General features: G+C 39.1%; 1 protein-coding gene across 1 annotated transcript in view; it reads right to left on the minus strand.

The window, feature by feature from the left end:
- The window catches only part of PPIP5K2 (diphosphoinositol pentakisphosphate kinase 2), a 51,281-nt gene that overhangs the window by 14,944 nt on the left and 18,792 nt on the right, over positions 1–17,545 (minus strand). The window contains exons 11-22 of the mRNA XM_018569240.1: positions 17,389–17,514; positions 16,054–16,175; positions 15,134–15,316; positions 13,471–13,612; positions 12,968–13,191; positions 11,019–11,146; positions 10,610–10,724; positions 9,255–9,362; positions 9,049–9,165; positions 7,434–7,607; positions 6,392–6,565; positions 2,339–2,399 (exon numbers count right to left, since the gene is read on the minus strand). Coding sequence (XP_018424742.1) covers positions 2,339–2,399; positions 6,392–6,565; positions 7,434–7,607; positions 9,049–9,165; positions 9,255–9,362; positions 10,610–10,724; positions 11,019–11,146; positions 12,968–13,191; positions 13,471–13,612; positions 15,134–15,316; positions 16,054–16,175; positions 17,389–17,514 — 1,674 coding nt within the window. The remainder of the gene's footprint in view (positions 1–2,338; positions 2,400–6,391; positions 6,566–7,433; positions 7,608–9,048; positions 9,166–9,254; positions 9,363–10,609; positions 10,725–11,018; positions 11,147–12,967; positions 13,192–13,470; positions 13,613–15,133; positions 15,317–16,053; positions 16,176–17,388; positions 17,515–17,545) is intronic.

Below are 17,545 nucleotides of genomic sequence, written 5' to 3' on the forward strand. Positions count from 1 at the left end.
CACAGAAATATACCTGATCTGTATGCTGAACACCCATTTCTGGCCATGTGCGTGAGGCCTATAGGGATATCAGATTTGTATTCTGGGGTAAAATGTCAACCGATGAACCCTCTCTCCTCCTGCTGTTTTCACAGTTCTTTTCAGGTAGGGTTCATTTTCAAATATGCAGCACTGTGGTCACAGCCTTGACCACTAGAAATTTTGTCTTCGATGTAACTTGATCCTCGATAACAAATGCATACAGATCATTCCCATCATGTTCCCACCAAAAACTAGATGCAGTTTAGGCTTCATTTACAGTGAAAGCACTGCTAGGTGAAGGCTCAGAACAGAATCCTGGGCTAATCGCACTTATTGGTCAATGGCTTTACTATTGTAAAGTACCTTACTGCAGTAATGTACTAAATACAGACATGGATAAATGTGATGGCAGCCTTACAGCTCTTTGGAACAATGTGACATTCTAAAGTGCTGTGCAAACTGTTGGCGCTATATAAATCCTGAATAATAACTCCTCCTGAAAAGTGAGAAATTACACCATAGGAGTAAAGCAAAGAATGTGTGAAAAGAGATAAATCATTGTCTACTCTACAACATAGTCAAAAAATGCATGGAATGATTTTTTGGTACCCCCAGAAAAGATTATAAATCGGATCTTGTAGTCAGTCAGCCAACCTACTTAAGTGGAGAAAAGTAGTCACTCTGCTGTTCGTAATCATTGTATGCACCAAACTGAACATAGCCCAGGAGAAAGCAAAGGAGAGAGCTGTCTGGAGATCAGAGAGAAAATGTAAAGACTATAGACGCATTACATAAGTTAAAGGCTATAAGAATATCTCCGAACAACTTGATTTACCTGTGATGACAGGTACAAATATCATTAGGAAGTTTAAGGTCCCTAGGAGTGTAAGTGGTCCACAGGAGTGGCAACCTCCCTGGACATGGCTGCAAGAGGAAAATCAACAACAGATCGCACAGCACAATAGTGTAAATGGTGGACAAACAGCTAAGAAAAACTTCCAAAGAAAGAGAAGACGAAGTCCAAGGTCAAGCTACATCCGTGTATGATCACACCATTCATTGCTTTTTGAGTGAAGAATGTCCATTGGAAAGTTGAGACATAATTGTAGATAACTGCCGCACTCCTTACCGAATGTCCCTTGTGCTGAAATGTGGGTGCTGAAGCAACTGCGGATGGCGCCGCGCATCACAGTGTACATAAGAAATGTCACCAGCACACCACTGGATGATGTCCAAAATAAAGCGTGGCTTATTCACGCATATGGTCACATCAAAAATGCAATGTTGCATTTTTGATGTGACCATATGCGTGAATAAACAACGCTTTATTTCGGACATCATCCAGTGGTGTGCTGGTGACATTTCTGATAGACATTGGAAAGTTGAGACACAAATGGAGGAGATTTTTGACAAGTCGCATCTGGTTTATGTTTACAGGCAAAAGGAAATTAAGCTTTTAAAGAAAAGAATACTGTACCTACTGTGAAACACGAAGGAGCCTTGGTTATATCCTGTGGCTGCTATACAGCACCTGGCACAGGGTGCCCTAAATCTGTACAAGGCACAATGTAACCTCAAGATCATTAAAGAATCTGGAGCAGCGTCAGAAAGCTCTGTCACTGTCACAGGTTATGGGTCCTCCAAAAGGATAATGAATGAGCACCCAAAAAACAACAAAATACTGGCCTATTGTAAAGTGGCCTTCGACGAACCCTGATCTGAATTCTCTGGAACATCTAATGAAAGAGCTGAAACATGCACCCTTCAAAATGGAGACAGCTGGAGCAATTTGGGCCAAACTACCTGTTTACAGGTGTAGAAGCCTAAATTTCATTGCGAGCTACAGAAATCTCGTTTGCAGTGATTGCCTCTATTCTAAAAAAATATTAGTGTAGGGTCCCTTCATTGTCCATGCCATTTGCATTCATTTTATTATTTGAAAAGTTATTTCACAGAAAGTTGTGTTTTTTGTAGTTGTTAAAGCGCATTAACATATCTGTCCATGTCTGTACATAGTACATTTGTTTAGACTGAATTTATTTTAAAAATGATTAAAACAAGGATCAACAGAATTATAATATAAAAGAATGCATGAATTCTGAAAATTACTGAACATAGCCATTCAGAGGGTGGGTGGGAAATCGGCCTCGTGCAGTGAAATCTAAATTTAAGTCAGAGCAAGACTGCCCACTGACACCATGCTTATCAAGTAGTAGAGGTTAAAGCTAGCATCTCATTAGCTTGTTAGCACTGCCCAATGTGTGAATATATTCAACTTTATAGAGGGAAAAAAAAAAGGATCAGGAAATATACTTACCTAAGCCACTGTGCTTCTGCTCCAAAATTCTGGCTGCTCTTAGATTATTATCAGATAGCACCTGGAAGGAAAGATTTTACTGTGAGATGCAAAACAGGTAAAGACTGAAATTGGAATTCTGATATAGGCAACCCCGTCTCAGACAGGTCTTGTTAATACTGATGCATGACACACGTTAGTGGGGAAGAAACAGAAAACATTGTCATGCAATACTGCCTTCTGACAAGAATCCACTTCACAGATGAGGCCTGTGGCAATGGGGTGGTGCAAAGCAAGCATTCAAAACAGTAATGGGCACATCAATTACATAGAGACAAGGAGAATAAGCCAGTAACCGAAGAGCTTTCATTTCTGCAAATCACGGGCACATTTGTACAACAAGACATCCTGTTTGGAAGGAAGTGCACAGGAAAAGCTGGAAACAAACAGCCGAAAAATGTCTAAACTTGACTATAGTCCATGCATGAGCCCTATTAAAAGAACTGGAGGACGACTTGCAGCTTGTACCCAATGTAAAACACATCCCCATTTTCCTGAAAGAGCTTCAGCTGTACAGACAGACAAGGAAAACTCTTAAGAAGAAAATGGAATATGAAGCAGTACCTATTCCATTATCTGTAAAATGTTTAACAGCAAGTCCTTATCTGACTCGACAGCAACCTCATCCCAGTGGTATCAAAATGGTTCTTGAAGGCAGCCTGCTGACCAATTTATAGTCCTGGCATGGGTCACAATGCATTGTTTTTTGAGATGCATCATTATTCAGAGCCATTAACCAGAAGTGCTAGCGCTATTGCAAAATTTTAAACAGCACTAAAGAAAGCATATGAATTGATTAGTTGCTATATCACTTAATAGATGCAAGAATTCAAGGAAGCTGGACGCCAACCCGGTGTTCTACATCATTTAGACTATGGGCAGCAGGCCACTTAAGGGCAAGACATGGACAGGTTCAAGAGGCTGCAGAATCCTATGGTGGTGCCACCAGGATAAGCAAAAGCTCACATGTGCTTTATGAAATCTGCAACCTCAATATAACATTTTGAAGGATAGTAAATTAATGTATAAACCTCTAAAACTGTGTTGATTTGTGGACCAATGCATATTCTGAAATAGGTACACTGTTACACCATGATAATTTGGTCCACTCTGTATCGAAGTTTGGGAAAGTCTGGACCAATTTCCTTTTTTTAACCACATCTTCTGACCATTAATTGAGCTTAAATCTATCATCAATCTATCATAAAAAAAACCTGCAGTGGGTATATAATGTATACACCTAGAGGGGCTGGCACATACCTACAACAGCCTCTAATATCCCTGGCCATTGTGACAGGCAAAGCTCCAACATTTGTAGATGCTTGAAGCTATCACACGTTCCTATAAGGCGCATGATGATGGGTTGCCTTGATAGGCAATAGTGCAGCAGGCAGGAAGCTTGAGCACTATTAGGCTTCGAAGTTAAGTCTGTCAGAATTGCCTGGGATTCAGACATCAAGGCAGGGGGTACCAGCCTGCTGCAGATATGTCTAGGTGCATGCATTTAATACCTGCATCAGGGGGATTTGTTTTTTTTTCTTTTTTGGCTGTTGACATATTGTCATTAAAGAAACAGTAATGGTGCCATTGCCATTTTATTTTTAAAAGCTAGAAGTTGATTGTCATGCTGACTCTCTTGCTTTAATAGCATGCATCATAGACCCAGAACAAGTTTGCAGGCATGGACTTCTACTGTTATTATAATGACCTTTCCAACATGCATACTTGTTCCAGGTAAGTGATTTAAATATTAAATAATAGTAGTCAAGCAACTAGCATCATCAGAAATTAGAAATGTCACCACCCCCCATATTTACTTTAAAGCAGTGGTTCTCAAACTGTGTAAACTCCGCACCCACATTTGCCCTTGGTCATGAAGTTGTAACCGAAGTCACACTGCACTGGAACGCACAGTATTGCGGTACCCTGCGTTCCGGTGCAAGCGATTAAACTGTGGGCTCGTGGTGCATTTGGGGTGCCATTCAAATGGCTCCACAATGCATGTTTGGATGCTTGTATAAATAGAGCTCCCTCGCGGCCATACCCCCAGCCCACCTCACCTCAAGCTAACACTTGGCACCGAACAGCATATTTTGAATGGCTGCTCGGCGTGAGAACTGACAGTGCTGCGCTAGGGGCAGACTGAGGAGCCTCTCACCCAGCTCAGTGTAAGGCACACGTCGACCCACTGAACATGGGTTGGTGACCCACTTTTGTGTCGCAACCCACCAGTTGAGAACCACAGCTTTAAAGGAAATCTGTCAGAACAGTAAATATAGGAGTTGACTTTGCTAACTTGTTTTTAAAAATGCTAGCCTTGGGCTGACTCCCCAATCGTCAATTTGCAACTCAGTGAATGAGTGACTTATAACAAGTATGCAGCCAGTGAAGTGCAGGAACCCCTGATATGCACTTATTTCCGGTGGGTCAATGACCGAGTATTGAAGAAGGATAAAAAATCACAGCAGCAAGTTTGCATTTTTATAACCAAGTAATCAGTCACAGCTTCCAAATTTCTATCTGTACAAGTTCCTTTCAATAACAGCACAAAACGCAATGTTGTGCAGTAATCAGAGCCATTTCTAAGTTTCACATATGCTTACGCAAACATTTCTTCAATGGATAATAAACACAGGCTAAATCCAAGGCACTATTGTCTATTTATTCATTTTACTTGTTTAGAAGCTTTCACTGCTGTTTGATCATTCACTCTGGGCCCACCAAGTCTATATAGCCATCTAAATGCATACATTTTCACGTGGCTTATTTGCAAGTATACAGTTTAGAAGATAGGTTGTCCGCACGCTATTCTGTTTCAGAATATCATCTTTATTGGCATTCCTTCGCATGACATATAAATGCAACATTTCAGAACCTTTGTCAGGCAAAGTGTCAATGAAGGGGCCCTGCGAGGTTCTGAAACATTTTATTTATATGTCAAGCTAAAGGAATACAAATAGAGATGATATCCTGAAGAAGAATGGTGTGCAAACAACATATTAGGGCTGCAACTAACAATTATTTTTATAAAGCGATTAGTTGACTGATTATTTTATCGATTAATTGGATAAATAAATACCATCTTTTATTTAAAATACACAAATGGAGTGTTAGTTAAAAGTTTAAAACTGCATGCACAATTTTTTGCAATCACACTGCACTGGAACGCATGGCATTGCAGGGATGCTCTCCTCACCGCTGGGCACCAGCTGCAGGGATCTGTGTCCCCTCCGAACCCCGCTTCTCCCAGTCAGAGGGATCATAAGGACAGAAAGCCAATGAAACACTGGCTCCCAACGCGGAGGAGAGAACTAGGGGATCCACACCCACTAATCGATAATGAGAATTGGCAATGATTCTCATTATCGATTATTATTGTTTAGTTAGTTGCAGCCCTACTACAAATCCTCTAAACTGTATAATGTGGCACCATCCACCAGTTGTTCCAGCACCTGTTGAATTCTGGGGTACATCGTTACGGTGTGTGAAGGAGATATCACCATGTTCTTTGCAAGTATGGCAGATTTATGGAAGAAGTGCGGATATGTCAGCTTTCAATACATTAGGTACTTATTGCCAGAAAAGTATGATTAGTATTAGATTGTCACCCCTGAGACAGTTAATATCAAGGCACTGAATGCATGTTCACTTACAATAAAGAAAATATATTGACCCCCACAGCATCACTTTTGCCAAACAGATATTTTTAAAAGATTGCCAGATTAAATTGATGCCACATTAGTCTTAAAGGACAGCTAAGCCAATGGTGTTATTTTTCTTTACACATGTACTTCTCAATACAGAATTTCCACTGTTTATTTAGATTCTTAATTGGCATGAATAATAAAAAGCTAACAATTTTACATTAAATTGGTGCCAATGATATAAATGGAATATAATGCTTCAAAGAGGCAACACAAACTCAAAGGTGATTAGATGTCCTTTAATACCATCTCTGATTTGTTTTTGTGCTTAATAGAAAAAAATAGTTTAGTGAAGTAAAAGTTTAAAAACCTGTTGCCATGAGCCAAAAATACTGGATGTGAAAGCCAATGATTTAGGGGACACAGGGGAAGAAGTGATTTGATCCCCTGATCTGCGTCTTCGACGCCCAGAACCCACAGCACTGGTGTAATGCATCCAGGTACCGATACACTCTGGGCTAGACACACTCAGGGGGCTCCCTTCCTAGAAGTGAGAAAGGGGGCAAAAACAGCAAAGCATGCAAAAAGTTAGAAACAAAGCCAAATGACGAGAAAAACAAAAAAAAAAAATCTCGTTTCTAGATTACAAAACATAAAATAACCTTTAATGTGTGGCATGGGAGTAAGCAAATAGCTAACACTACAAACTGGACTTATAACTGTATTAGAAGCATTATTTAGGAAGGGATTATAGAAAATACTGGACACAAAAAATGAATGATCATTGTAGAAATATGCCAGGAAAAGAGTGAATCAATCACTGACCCAAAGATCGGGTTATGACGTTTTGGTGATCACTAACGGCACATATAAAGTTAGCAGTTAAATTGGGATCATTGGGCAAATTGGGGACAGGCCACATATAAACAATCCTATATAAGACTTTAATGACACAAAACAGTTTTACATAAACCAACAAAATTCAGAAACATAAATATATAAAAAACAGTGTTGCCCCTTTCTGTGCTGTGTCTTATATTGTTCTTTATATCACTATGTGCACATGCACGGATAGTCTTTACAGACATTTTAAAAATGTTTTGTCTTAATTGCAGAAATTACATCACAAAAGGAGCACACAAATTGTCATCTTTAACGAAGGCAGTCACATTATCTTCTTGTCTATATTAGAGATAACAATGGGTTATCTAAATTCAAAAACAATCACAGCTAATAGATATTTCTCTATGGCATTAATGAAATAGTAACACCAACAGTCCTGTATACAAGCCACTTTAAAGGGAGCAGTGAAATAAGGATGTTTTAGAGGAGTTTATAAAACACAAGAAAACTTTATCCCGGCTGCCATGATAAAGTGATGGCCGTACCGTTCGGTGGAGAAAGGCACTTACCTCTACCGAGCCTATCTTTCTGGAACGTGGTAAAGGAGACTTCCTGTGTATGTGAATAGGATCAGACACCATAGGTTTAAACATCACCATGGACCTGTCGGGCTCATCTCTTCTGCACACGCCAGGCTCTTCATCGCTGTCATTTCCATGGATGTGTTTCTTGGAGCTTTCACTCTATTTAAAAAAAAAAAATAAGAGTAGGCCATGGGTAAAATTATAGAATGCTACACACTGACTGAGTCTATGCAGATACAATGTTAGTCAATATATCATAGGGAAATTCACTCAATATCAGACCTAGAAATGCAACACGGCAGTATAGTGAAGGAGCAACATACATTAAACTTTGGAACATGTGGCCAATTGCAACTTTGCAATAATATTTCTGGCAAGCCAGAAGTTTGAAGCCTGTACATCCTCATGTCCCTAGGTGGTGGGGGCTTAGGTCTAAATGAAGGAAAAACAATCTTTTAATTTGGAGAATGACCGTTTCATTATAGTATTATGGTAGTAAATGGGTCACGGAATGTCATCTTATATCAAAGGCTAATCACACATTGATTATAATATTTACCCGAAATATTTCCATGTACAGTTATATATATAATATTTTAAGAAGGCTGACATTTCTAACTGTCATTGGCATTTCAGTTTGATATATTTAGCAGAATTAGAAATAGAAAACATTAGCTGAAAGAGTTCCTAATTAAAACAGCCAACCTAGTGAGTTTCAAAACCTGTATCAGCATTCACCTTTACAACATTCTTGTACAGAGGCCGATGCCACTGTAGATTTATTGTTATTCACGGTTACAATTATTTAAAGAGGAGCTCCAAGATGCAGTACTTTTATAAACCGTCCCATTGCACTTTCAGAGCTGACACGTAAACGCATGGTTTTTCAGGTTCATATGGCTCATGTAGTTCCAGAGATTGAGAAAAGTTAAAAACTCCCCCTTCCTTTTGCCTGTCAGTGCTGTTCACTTTGAGTCACATGGAACCTGGTAACCTTTACTTTCTAGAAGATGAAAATGGTCACTAAATGATGCTGTGAATATAGTAGACAATGTCCTCAAGAAAAATAATTCTTCTGGTTGTCTAATTGGTGGAAGAGCTTATTTGCAAAGAATTGTTAATGGAGTACCTATGCCCTTAAGCATCACATATGAGGGATAATTAAACCCCAAAACAAACATTTTAAACATTGCAGCTTACCAGTCCTTTGATTTGGTGACTGCAGTCATTTTTTTTCAATGCCACTCAGTGTACTGTATCTACTGAGAAGAAGCAATGTCATCCTACAACAGGACTACAGAACACCTTAGCCCGTCCTCTTTTCCAAACTATAGATGGGCGGGATTCTGCATACCTCAGAGATAATAATGTAAGTAATCAAAGTTGTCACTATTCTGCACTGTGTAAGCTGTACTGTCAACATTAGCACATTAGCTGCTCTGCCATTGCAAGGAATGTTGGGAAAAACTTTACATTGATTTAGTTAGGAATTGAATTCACTCTCCAATTTTAAACAAAGAAAAAATTCTGCTTTCCATAACTCAGGGATCTCATTTATTAGAATTATATTAACAAAAATAAGAAAACATTCAAAACAAACCTCTCTGGATGCTGGTCTGTACCCAAATCCTGAAGGCAAGTTCTTATCTTCTTCGCAGCCTTTTGCACCTGGACTAAAGTGCAATTCCACATGGAAGCGCTCCTCTGACGTCAGATCCTATATAGGTTTACAAAAGGCCACGATGATTCACTATACAATCTGCGTTCAGCTACTTACAAGCTCAGTATACACAGATGTCTAGTTACCTTGTTTGGGTCCTCATACAGCATAATAACAATCTGTGTCATGTAATTCAGTTCATTTACAAAGTTTAAGTAGTCCATCGACCTCTTCCACTGCTCATCCTTGGTCTCCTACAGGTCAAAATAAAAAAGTATGGCAATATTACCATGTACACATTCATCATGTGTTCTTATTCTACACAAGACAACAGCCAAAACACAAATACATACCAAGCAAGAAAACAGGTAACTTTGTGCACTTATTATGACAATATAGATATAGCTCTGGAAGTGTATGGGTGCTCTTTGGATGACTTGCACAAGATATAGTTGTATATAAGTGGCTGATATTTGTGTGTATGTATGTATATATGTATGTACTACTTTCTTTACATACTCTCTAGTATTTTAGATTTCTTAGTAGATCGGTAATTCCTATTGATGTCCAATAAGGATTAAATGCAAGCTCTGGATACACAAGATGTGATCATGTACCAACTGCTGCGTATTCAGAATTTGTGCTCTGAAGGATGCTGGTCTTTTCATGAGACATATTTTTGTATGAAGTCAAACCATGCCCAAGAAAGTTGGGCCATGTCTCTTAACTTGTTACCATGCCATGTCTTTCCCATAATGTTCTCCTTTACCATAACCGCTCTGTTCCGGTGCTCACTATAAAATACTCTCAACTTATTAACTGCCATAGGTCAGTTTTTAAAAAACTAAACTCTCCAAACATGTTCAAACTATAATGCTGTGTTATTTGTGTAAGAAATAAGTAACATTTTAATTTTTTTCTTTTTTTAATTACCCAACTTTTTGGTGGAGTATGGTGGGGTTTTTTTTCCCAATAAGATCTTATTATCATGTTACCCAATACTGGGTTGTCCTCAATTCACATACTCACCTGCCCAGCGAATCCAGCATGGTCCTTCTTCCCTAATTCATGTGGAGCCAGATGTCTCTTCCTGGTTCAGGCAGGCAGAACCCAATGATAGGCCGACACTACGCCTTCCTCTCTATAGAAACCAATGCCTCCTGAGATATGTGATGTTGCATTTTCTAGAAGGCACCGGGTACGGAACAGGTCATGCAATAAGAGAGGACAGGCTGGAACATTCATTTCAATGGCACCCAAGCAAACTAAGATAACACACAGTAGTATGTTGCAAATAAAAAAATTAATAAAGGGGGCACATTCAATTTTTTACATGTTAGACTGTGTTGGCAGCTCATTCATTTAAATGGGCTGACTTAACGCAACAAACGTTAACACATGTGCATTAAAGCACCACAAGATATAAATGGACCCTTACCAATTGAAAGGCCCAAAGTCACATTGTACATTTATTGTATGTATAGCACTATCTACTACTTACATCACAGAGTGCTCCAAAATGCAGAATTGACAGTAGTGAATGAACATGACTTTCACTGGTAAAATACAAACGTGTGCGCACATGCCGCTCTGGAGACATCACACCTCGCGAATACCTGAAAAATAAAAGATGCCAGCTTTTCCTGTGTGTGTTGGCTATCCATTTCGGCAGGACAGGAAGAGTGATTTTAAGGTATTTGTCCATTGCAGATCTTAAGATGGTAAGGAAAAACATCATTATGTCTATTCTATAAGGAGGACAGCTGTCATGTTGATTTCGACTATTACAAACTGGTGAATGAAAACTGCAGATTACCAGCAACAGATTATTACTGATAGCAAGCTGCAACAGGTCATACTTTCTGTAAATTCTACTACAGTACAGTAATATCCAAATGAATAACGCTTACAGTGGATGGAGCTTATTTACAGTGTCATCATCTTGTGTTCTCTGTAGATCAGAGCGAATCTTTCGAACAAGAGGTGTGCAGTAACCTTTAGCAATCTCCAGCTTTTCTGCTTTGGATATACCATATTCCTAAAATACAATACAAGTTCAAATAAATGCTCCATTGTGGCCAAAACAAGTTTAAGTACAGTCCTTTGCACTGACTATACGAGTACTTTTTAATAACCATGATGTTTTGTTGATGCTCCAGATCACCATTCTACAAGTCTTGTATTACAAGGTAGAGTAATTATATAAACAGCTTTAGAATTCGAAAAGCACAGGTCAAATCCATGAAGTGAGCATAACAAAGAATAAGGTTTAGAGACATAGTTAAATGGTAGTCGTAAGAAGTTATAAGTAAACTGTAACCCAGGTGAAAATTGAATGGTATAGTGGCGCAAGTCATGCCATGCACGGCTGCGCCAGATTTTGTCTGCTCCAGTTTTGATAAATTCCCCTCAATGTGTTTTGGGATTACCATTTAAAGTCAATCTGTGATTAGAGGAGGAGAAATTATGTCATATTCCTGCCGCTTCCTATCCCCCTTCAATCAAAGAATGCCTTGTATTCTTTACATACAATAAGATGCATATATCATAAGATGCATATAGATACCTACCACAATCTCTCTGACTATCTCATACTCTATTGAAAATGGTTCTCTTCAGGTAACTGAACTTTTACCTTCTCCATTCACTCATTCCCACACAGTTACTACCTTTTGTTTCACTTGCACCTTCCTCTAGATTGTAAGTTCTCATGAGCAGGGTGCTCCTAACCATCTTGTCTTGCATTATATGTTGTAGCTGTGAAAACTGTTAGCGCTATATATAAATCGTGAATAATAATAATAAGAATAATAAGAAGAATTGAAATAGCATTCAATTATCAGCCTAGATACTTCAATTTATTCAAAAGTTCAGGGTGAGAGAGAAGCAATCATTCATAGTATTAGAAACTGAGTCATCACAAAATTTGGCCTTTTAGATGGAAACATTCTATTTTTGCTAGAATCCTAACCTTTAAGTGTTTCATCTTATAAGACTGTCAATTATACAATACTGAGATAACTCTTTCAAAATGCCCTTTACCAGCTCCTCATACTTTGATCATCACTTCCCATACTTATTTTAAAAAATGCTATTTAGGAGACAATATAAATGGTGATAAAATACAGCAAACTGACAAGTGGAAAGTAAAATGAATTGCATTTTTACTGTCATGCATATACTTCATGATAAATGTCATTTTTAAAACCCTCGCCCTCTAGGTTTGTCATAAAGGCCATTAGAATTTTCCAAATTGGCTGGTTTTATGAAATGTGGAATATTATAATCACAGCGCACCCAAGAGTAGTCATAAACAGTCTGATAAAAGTCCCGGGTTTGATGGCCTGATGCACATGAACATAAGAAATTCACTATTTAGGACAATTATAGGGAGGAGTCATTTTCTGAAGCACTCATACTTGTTTGAAAATCTCTGTGTGATGAAGCCAAAAAGTTATATCTTAAGGCAATGTCTGGGGCGAGCTTAAAGTGACCAATAGCCATTAGAATTCCATCTCGGTAAAAGAAATTATAGCTCCCAATTTCATGCACTGCTAACATACCAAGTGACAAGGACTTGTAAGTTGTGCTCCCTATCACAACTTGTAGGATGATTTTGTTCCTGTGAGCAGGACCAATCCATTCCTCTGCTGTGGTGTACAAAATACATTCAAAGTACAACCTATGTACCACTTTCAGAATCAAATGAGGATAGTAGCAGGTATTGGCACTGGAATGAATTGATCCCCGGCCATTGTTTCCAGGGAGATACTGGACAGTCTTGGTCAACCTAAGCAAAAGTGATATGTGATCAGATCAGTTCACTCTTATCCACTATATTCAAACATGGCCAAGTTACCTGTGGAATGACAATGTCAGCTAGTGCCTTGGATATCCTGTACAATTCCATTGTGTTCTCCAGTTTTAATGAGCCGTTATGTTGCACATCATACTTTATACAATCATAAATATCGGGAATCTTGCTGATGTCGTATCTTCCATTTTTCGTTTTGAAATCTTTTTCCAGTTTGGACCACCTGCGAAGCATCAACTCCAGGGTCTCACTGTGGTAGAGCTGAATATCTACATAACAGTGCAATATGTCAAGGTTTTTCATTTCAAATCAAAATTAAATCACTACAAAACGAATTTCTGGCATAGGTCTGCAAGCACAACCAGATAAACATCAGCAACATGCATTACTATGTCCCATTACCATGATTGATGCTTTATAATCAAGCTATAATTTGAAACCAAACAGATGGATGCATTAAAGCCGTGGTTAATTACACACAAAACCCCAGTTACAGAAAAACACATGGTAGTTTTATTAAAACACACACATCTTCTATATTACATTACCTGAGAATCTGGGGTCTTCCATTTTTAGTCGTATTTGGGATGTGAGGCTTTGAATTAATGAATACACTTTGTCACAAGTTTTAACTGGATTCTTTATAATCTGCATGGATTTAATCTGCGATACGCTTCCAGTAGGGGTCAGCTAAAGTACAGAACAACAACTTAATAATTTTGTATGAAATTGTCATTTTAGAGGTTTAGAGTTTGTATCACAAAATCAAGCTGAACAGCAATCATTCCTATTGACACAAAGGAGTAAGCCTTACACTTGCTTGTCACACCATTTAGGGAATCTTAGATAGAGGCCCGGTTCATGTCACAAGCAAACACACATGCATAATGCTTCCGGTTCAACAAAACATGAAAATAGACTACACAAAATGTCATCTTCCATAAACTACTTATGAGGCTCAGATAGCGGATTCATCGGCAGCATCAATAAATCCACAATACTTAGCCTGACCATACATGGTTTGAAATTCGGGCCCTGCTGGCACCACCCAGTTCCACAAAAGTCAACTAAAAAATTAAAGCTGGAGCTGGAAAATAGTAGGCATAACAGTCACTGTATCCTGTCAGATGCAGTCACTGTTTGGGTATTCAGTTGCGGCTGTCTGAATACAATAGTCGGCAAGGGAAAATCAATCAGCATGGATGAAGGAATTTATTGATTTGGCTTGTTCAGCTCGTGGGGAAGAGCAGGCCAAATCTAAACTTGTACGAATAGCATAACACTGACTACTTTGTTATACAGCGGGATTGTTTTTCAGTGGTGGCATTAAACATGTACGAGCACAAAGAGTCATTTATGGCACTATTCAATAAGGGTTCTAATGAAGGTTCTAATTCTTACAAAAACGTGTATTGAGAAATATGTAGGATGCAAAAGTCACTAACCTGAAATAAGCATGCAGCAAGTAAAGTCAGATTTTCAGATCTGCATACTTACTCCAGGTCAGGGACTCAAAACATGGAAGTATGATTCATTATGACAACCAGGAAACTAGTATGTTCAGAAGACAGCAATGGTAGTCTCCATATGCAATGACCTAATGAGGGTTTTATCCGAAACTAAAAAGATACATTTTGGCTTTTCAGATGCATTAAACTTTATTAGTGAAAATAGGATTTTTGTACTCACCGTAAAATCCTTTTCTCTCCGTTCATTGAAGGACACAGGCAACAGATCGTAGATCCTGAATGGTAGGGTAATATCGCCACCTGCAGGAGAAGGACGCTAACTATAACACTAAGATGAATGTGCAGGCCATTTGAATGTATATTGTACATGGATAGTATAATTCCAACAGTGCCCACAGATCCAGTGTATACTCTTCCAGATCAGTAAAAGGTTATAGAAGATTCACCCTAATAAAGCAACAGACTCCCCTGAGGAGAAACAACACAGGGTCATTGCCCCTCCCACATTTGTCTTGTGAATACCAGTATAACATATCTTAATATTACTTAGATCAGTCAGTAGACTGAGGTGGATCGGATCAACATAGATGGTACACATGGTGGGCGCTATGTAGGCACAAGGGCATATCTGAATTATGTGCAGGCAGAGGGAAATTCTGGTAACCTAGCTTCCCAACGACAAAGCAACAGCTCAAAAAGAGCAATGTGATTATCTTCCAACATAACTAATATAAAAAATTACCTTTTCATAGTCCTCAGCACTAAAATCACGATCCCGCTGAAGTATTTCATGAAGTCGTGCCTTCACTCGATGCTGACAGCTGCTAAATGAGTCACTGTCATTATCCAAGAGACCATTCATATTGGCACTTTTCACCATCTGCACAAGTATTGGGGTCAGCTCTCCTTCCAGAGCCAGCAAGCCCTAGGAATTAAATTGGTAAAACCAGAGACCTCATGTGTGAACTTTCAAAGAAAAATGGTTTATATTTTCCCTTAGAAACCAATCGACTTCCCCCTTTTATTTCCTACCCTTTCCACCAATAGGAAAGGGAGAATGCAATGATAGCTGACAGGGAAAAACAGAGAGGTCTTTGGACACTTCATAAATATGCTGCTACCTGTCTAAAAGATATATAACAACAACCTAAAAACAGAATGTAAATGTATTTGATCGTCACAAAACAAGGAATAAAACTAATGGAAATTACACCAGAGCTTGGGGGAAAAAAACAGTCACATAGCTGTAATCACCATATGTAGTTAATAGCAACACTGCTTTAAAACAGCCATCAAAGTGCCGCCCAAATTGGTATGCAAATTATGATAATCACAAAAGGCAGAGAATAAGCTATTCCCTCCACAGTCTCTGAGATGGCAATGCTAAAGAATCTCCATAGGGTGACTGGGCACAGGGCATTAAACTGAGTAATTTATCAAGAAGTTATTTGTTCCATAAGGACACTTTAATTGTTTATGCATTGGCACCATAGTCTCCCGAGTTGTGTTACAGTTCATTTTTACCAGCACTGACTTTTTTAGAACAGAAACAAAATGCAAAACTAAAGCCAAGTAGCAAGCCATTCTAAGGCTATCTAGGTTATAAGAGAAAAAAAACCCAATATGCTGATCTAGAGAAATAAAAACAATATATCAATGTACTTTAGCAAAAGCTGCGGCAGTCATCTGGACTCTTCCTTCATCAGAGGCATAGATCTTCAGGTCATGTCTGTAAGTACTGTGTAACCTGAGCAAACCACATCCTGGGAAACCAGCATAGTCTCCTAAAACAATGATATACATTATTGCAAATTTTTGTTTTGACATTTACAGAAGTTAAAGTGACATTAAAGCCAAAAAAAATTTCCCCTCCCCCCCATGTAAATGTTAGCACTTACCTCAAATGATGTCTCTTATTCTGATCTTCCTCTTCTTTCCCCATGTTTTCATCTGTCCCTCCAGCGGTGTGACGTCACTCCGATCCAGCGCTGACTGCTCTGTCTCTCCGATCCAGCGGTGTCTGCAGGCAGGTGCACGCGTCCATAGACTTACCTTGCGTCTCTGCTCGTCTCCTGGCCGAGAATTGGAACTGCGCATGCGCCCGCCCCAAGATCCTTTGCGGCCGTACGATCACTTCCTGATTCTCGGCGCGGGATCGAGCAGCGATAACGAGGTAAGTTTAAAACCAGTTCAAGCGTTTTTTGTTTTTAAACTTCTTGCCTATATCTACTGCTTGCTAGCAGTAGATATAGGCAAAAAAACGGAGGGTTTAGAACCCCTTTAAGCACAGGTCAAAAATATTGGCTTTCCGATTAAAGAAGTACATAGTGTTAAAGACATTACTGCTTTTTTAATTTTACACTATGCATAGCGCCTATTACAGTTAGGCCCCTTTCACACTGGTCGATCAGGAGCGGATGTCAGTAGATCAGAGCACCGCTGATCGGATGTCACCACTGTGACATCCGTGTCTGTACAGTTGTTTCCTCTATCTTGCGATGGAGAAAAAAAAACACAAAAGTGCTGGACCCCATACAAGTATATGGGGAATCTGATGTAAACAGACATGTGTCCGTTTACATCAGATTACCTCTGGTCCGGCACGATCCGGTGCGTCGAAACGGATCACTGATCCGTCTGTTTTACCAGACCAAGCCAAAGCTAACCAGGTGTAAATGGATGTTTGTCTGTTTAAACCCAACTACCCATAGACTTCCGATCGGGTCCGGCTGAAAAACTGACTGGTGGACCTGATCGGACCACTCATGAGAAAGGGACCTTACTCTAAAGCTGTACGTACTACCTTGTGCTTCAGTATACATGCACTGGAATCTCCTCCCAGGCTAATATTTACATAGCAAAAAAGTTAGCACAGGTCACAGATATTGGCTTTACAATTAAAGAAGTATATAATGTTAAAAAAACACATCTACTGCATTTTCATTATACATTCCCGCATAATGCCCAGTACGGTTACCTTAAAGCTGTATGTATTACCTTGTCCTCCAGGATACATGCACCGGAATGCCCTCCCAAGCTCCTCTGCTTGAACTCGCCCTGCAGGGGTCAGTTCACCTCCCCACTTAAGAACTAGAAGCAGTGATGGTTCTTCCCTTCGATAGTCTAAAAAAAATAAAATAATAATAAGTAAAAA

The sequence above is a fragment of the Nanorana parkeri genome, unplaced genomic scaffold, assembly GCF_000935625.1.
Source record: "Nanorana parkeri isolate BGI_ZX_2015 unplaced genomic scaffold, ASM93562v1 scaffold1311, whole genome shotgun sequence".
NCBI lineage: Eukaryota > Metazoa > Chordata > Amphibia > Anura > Dicroglossidae > Nanorana > Nanorana parkeri.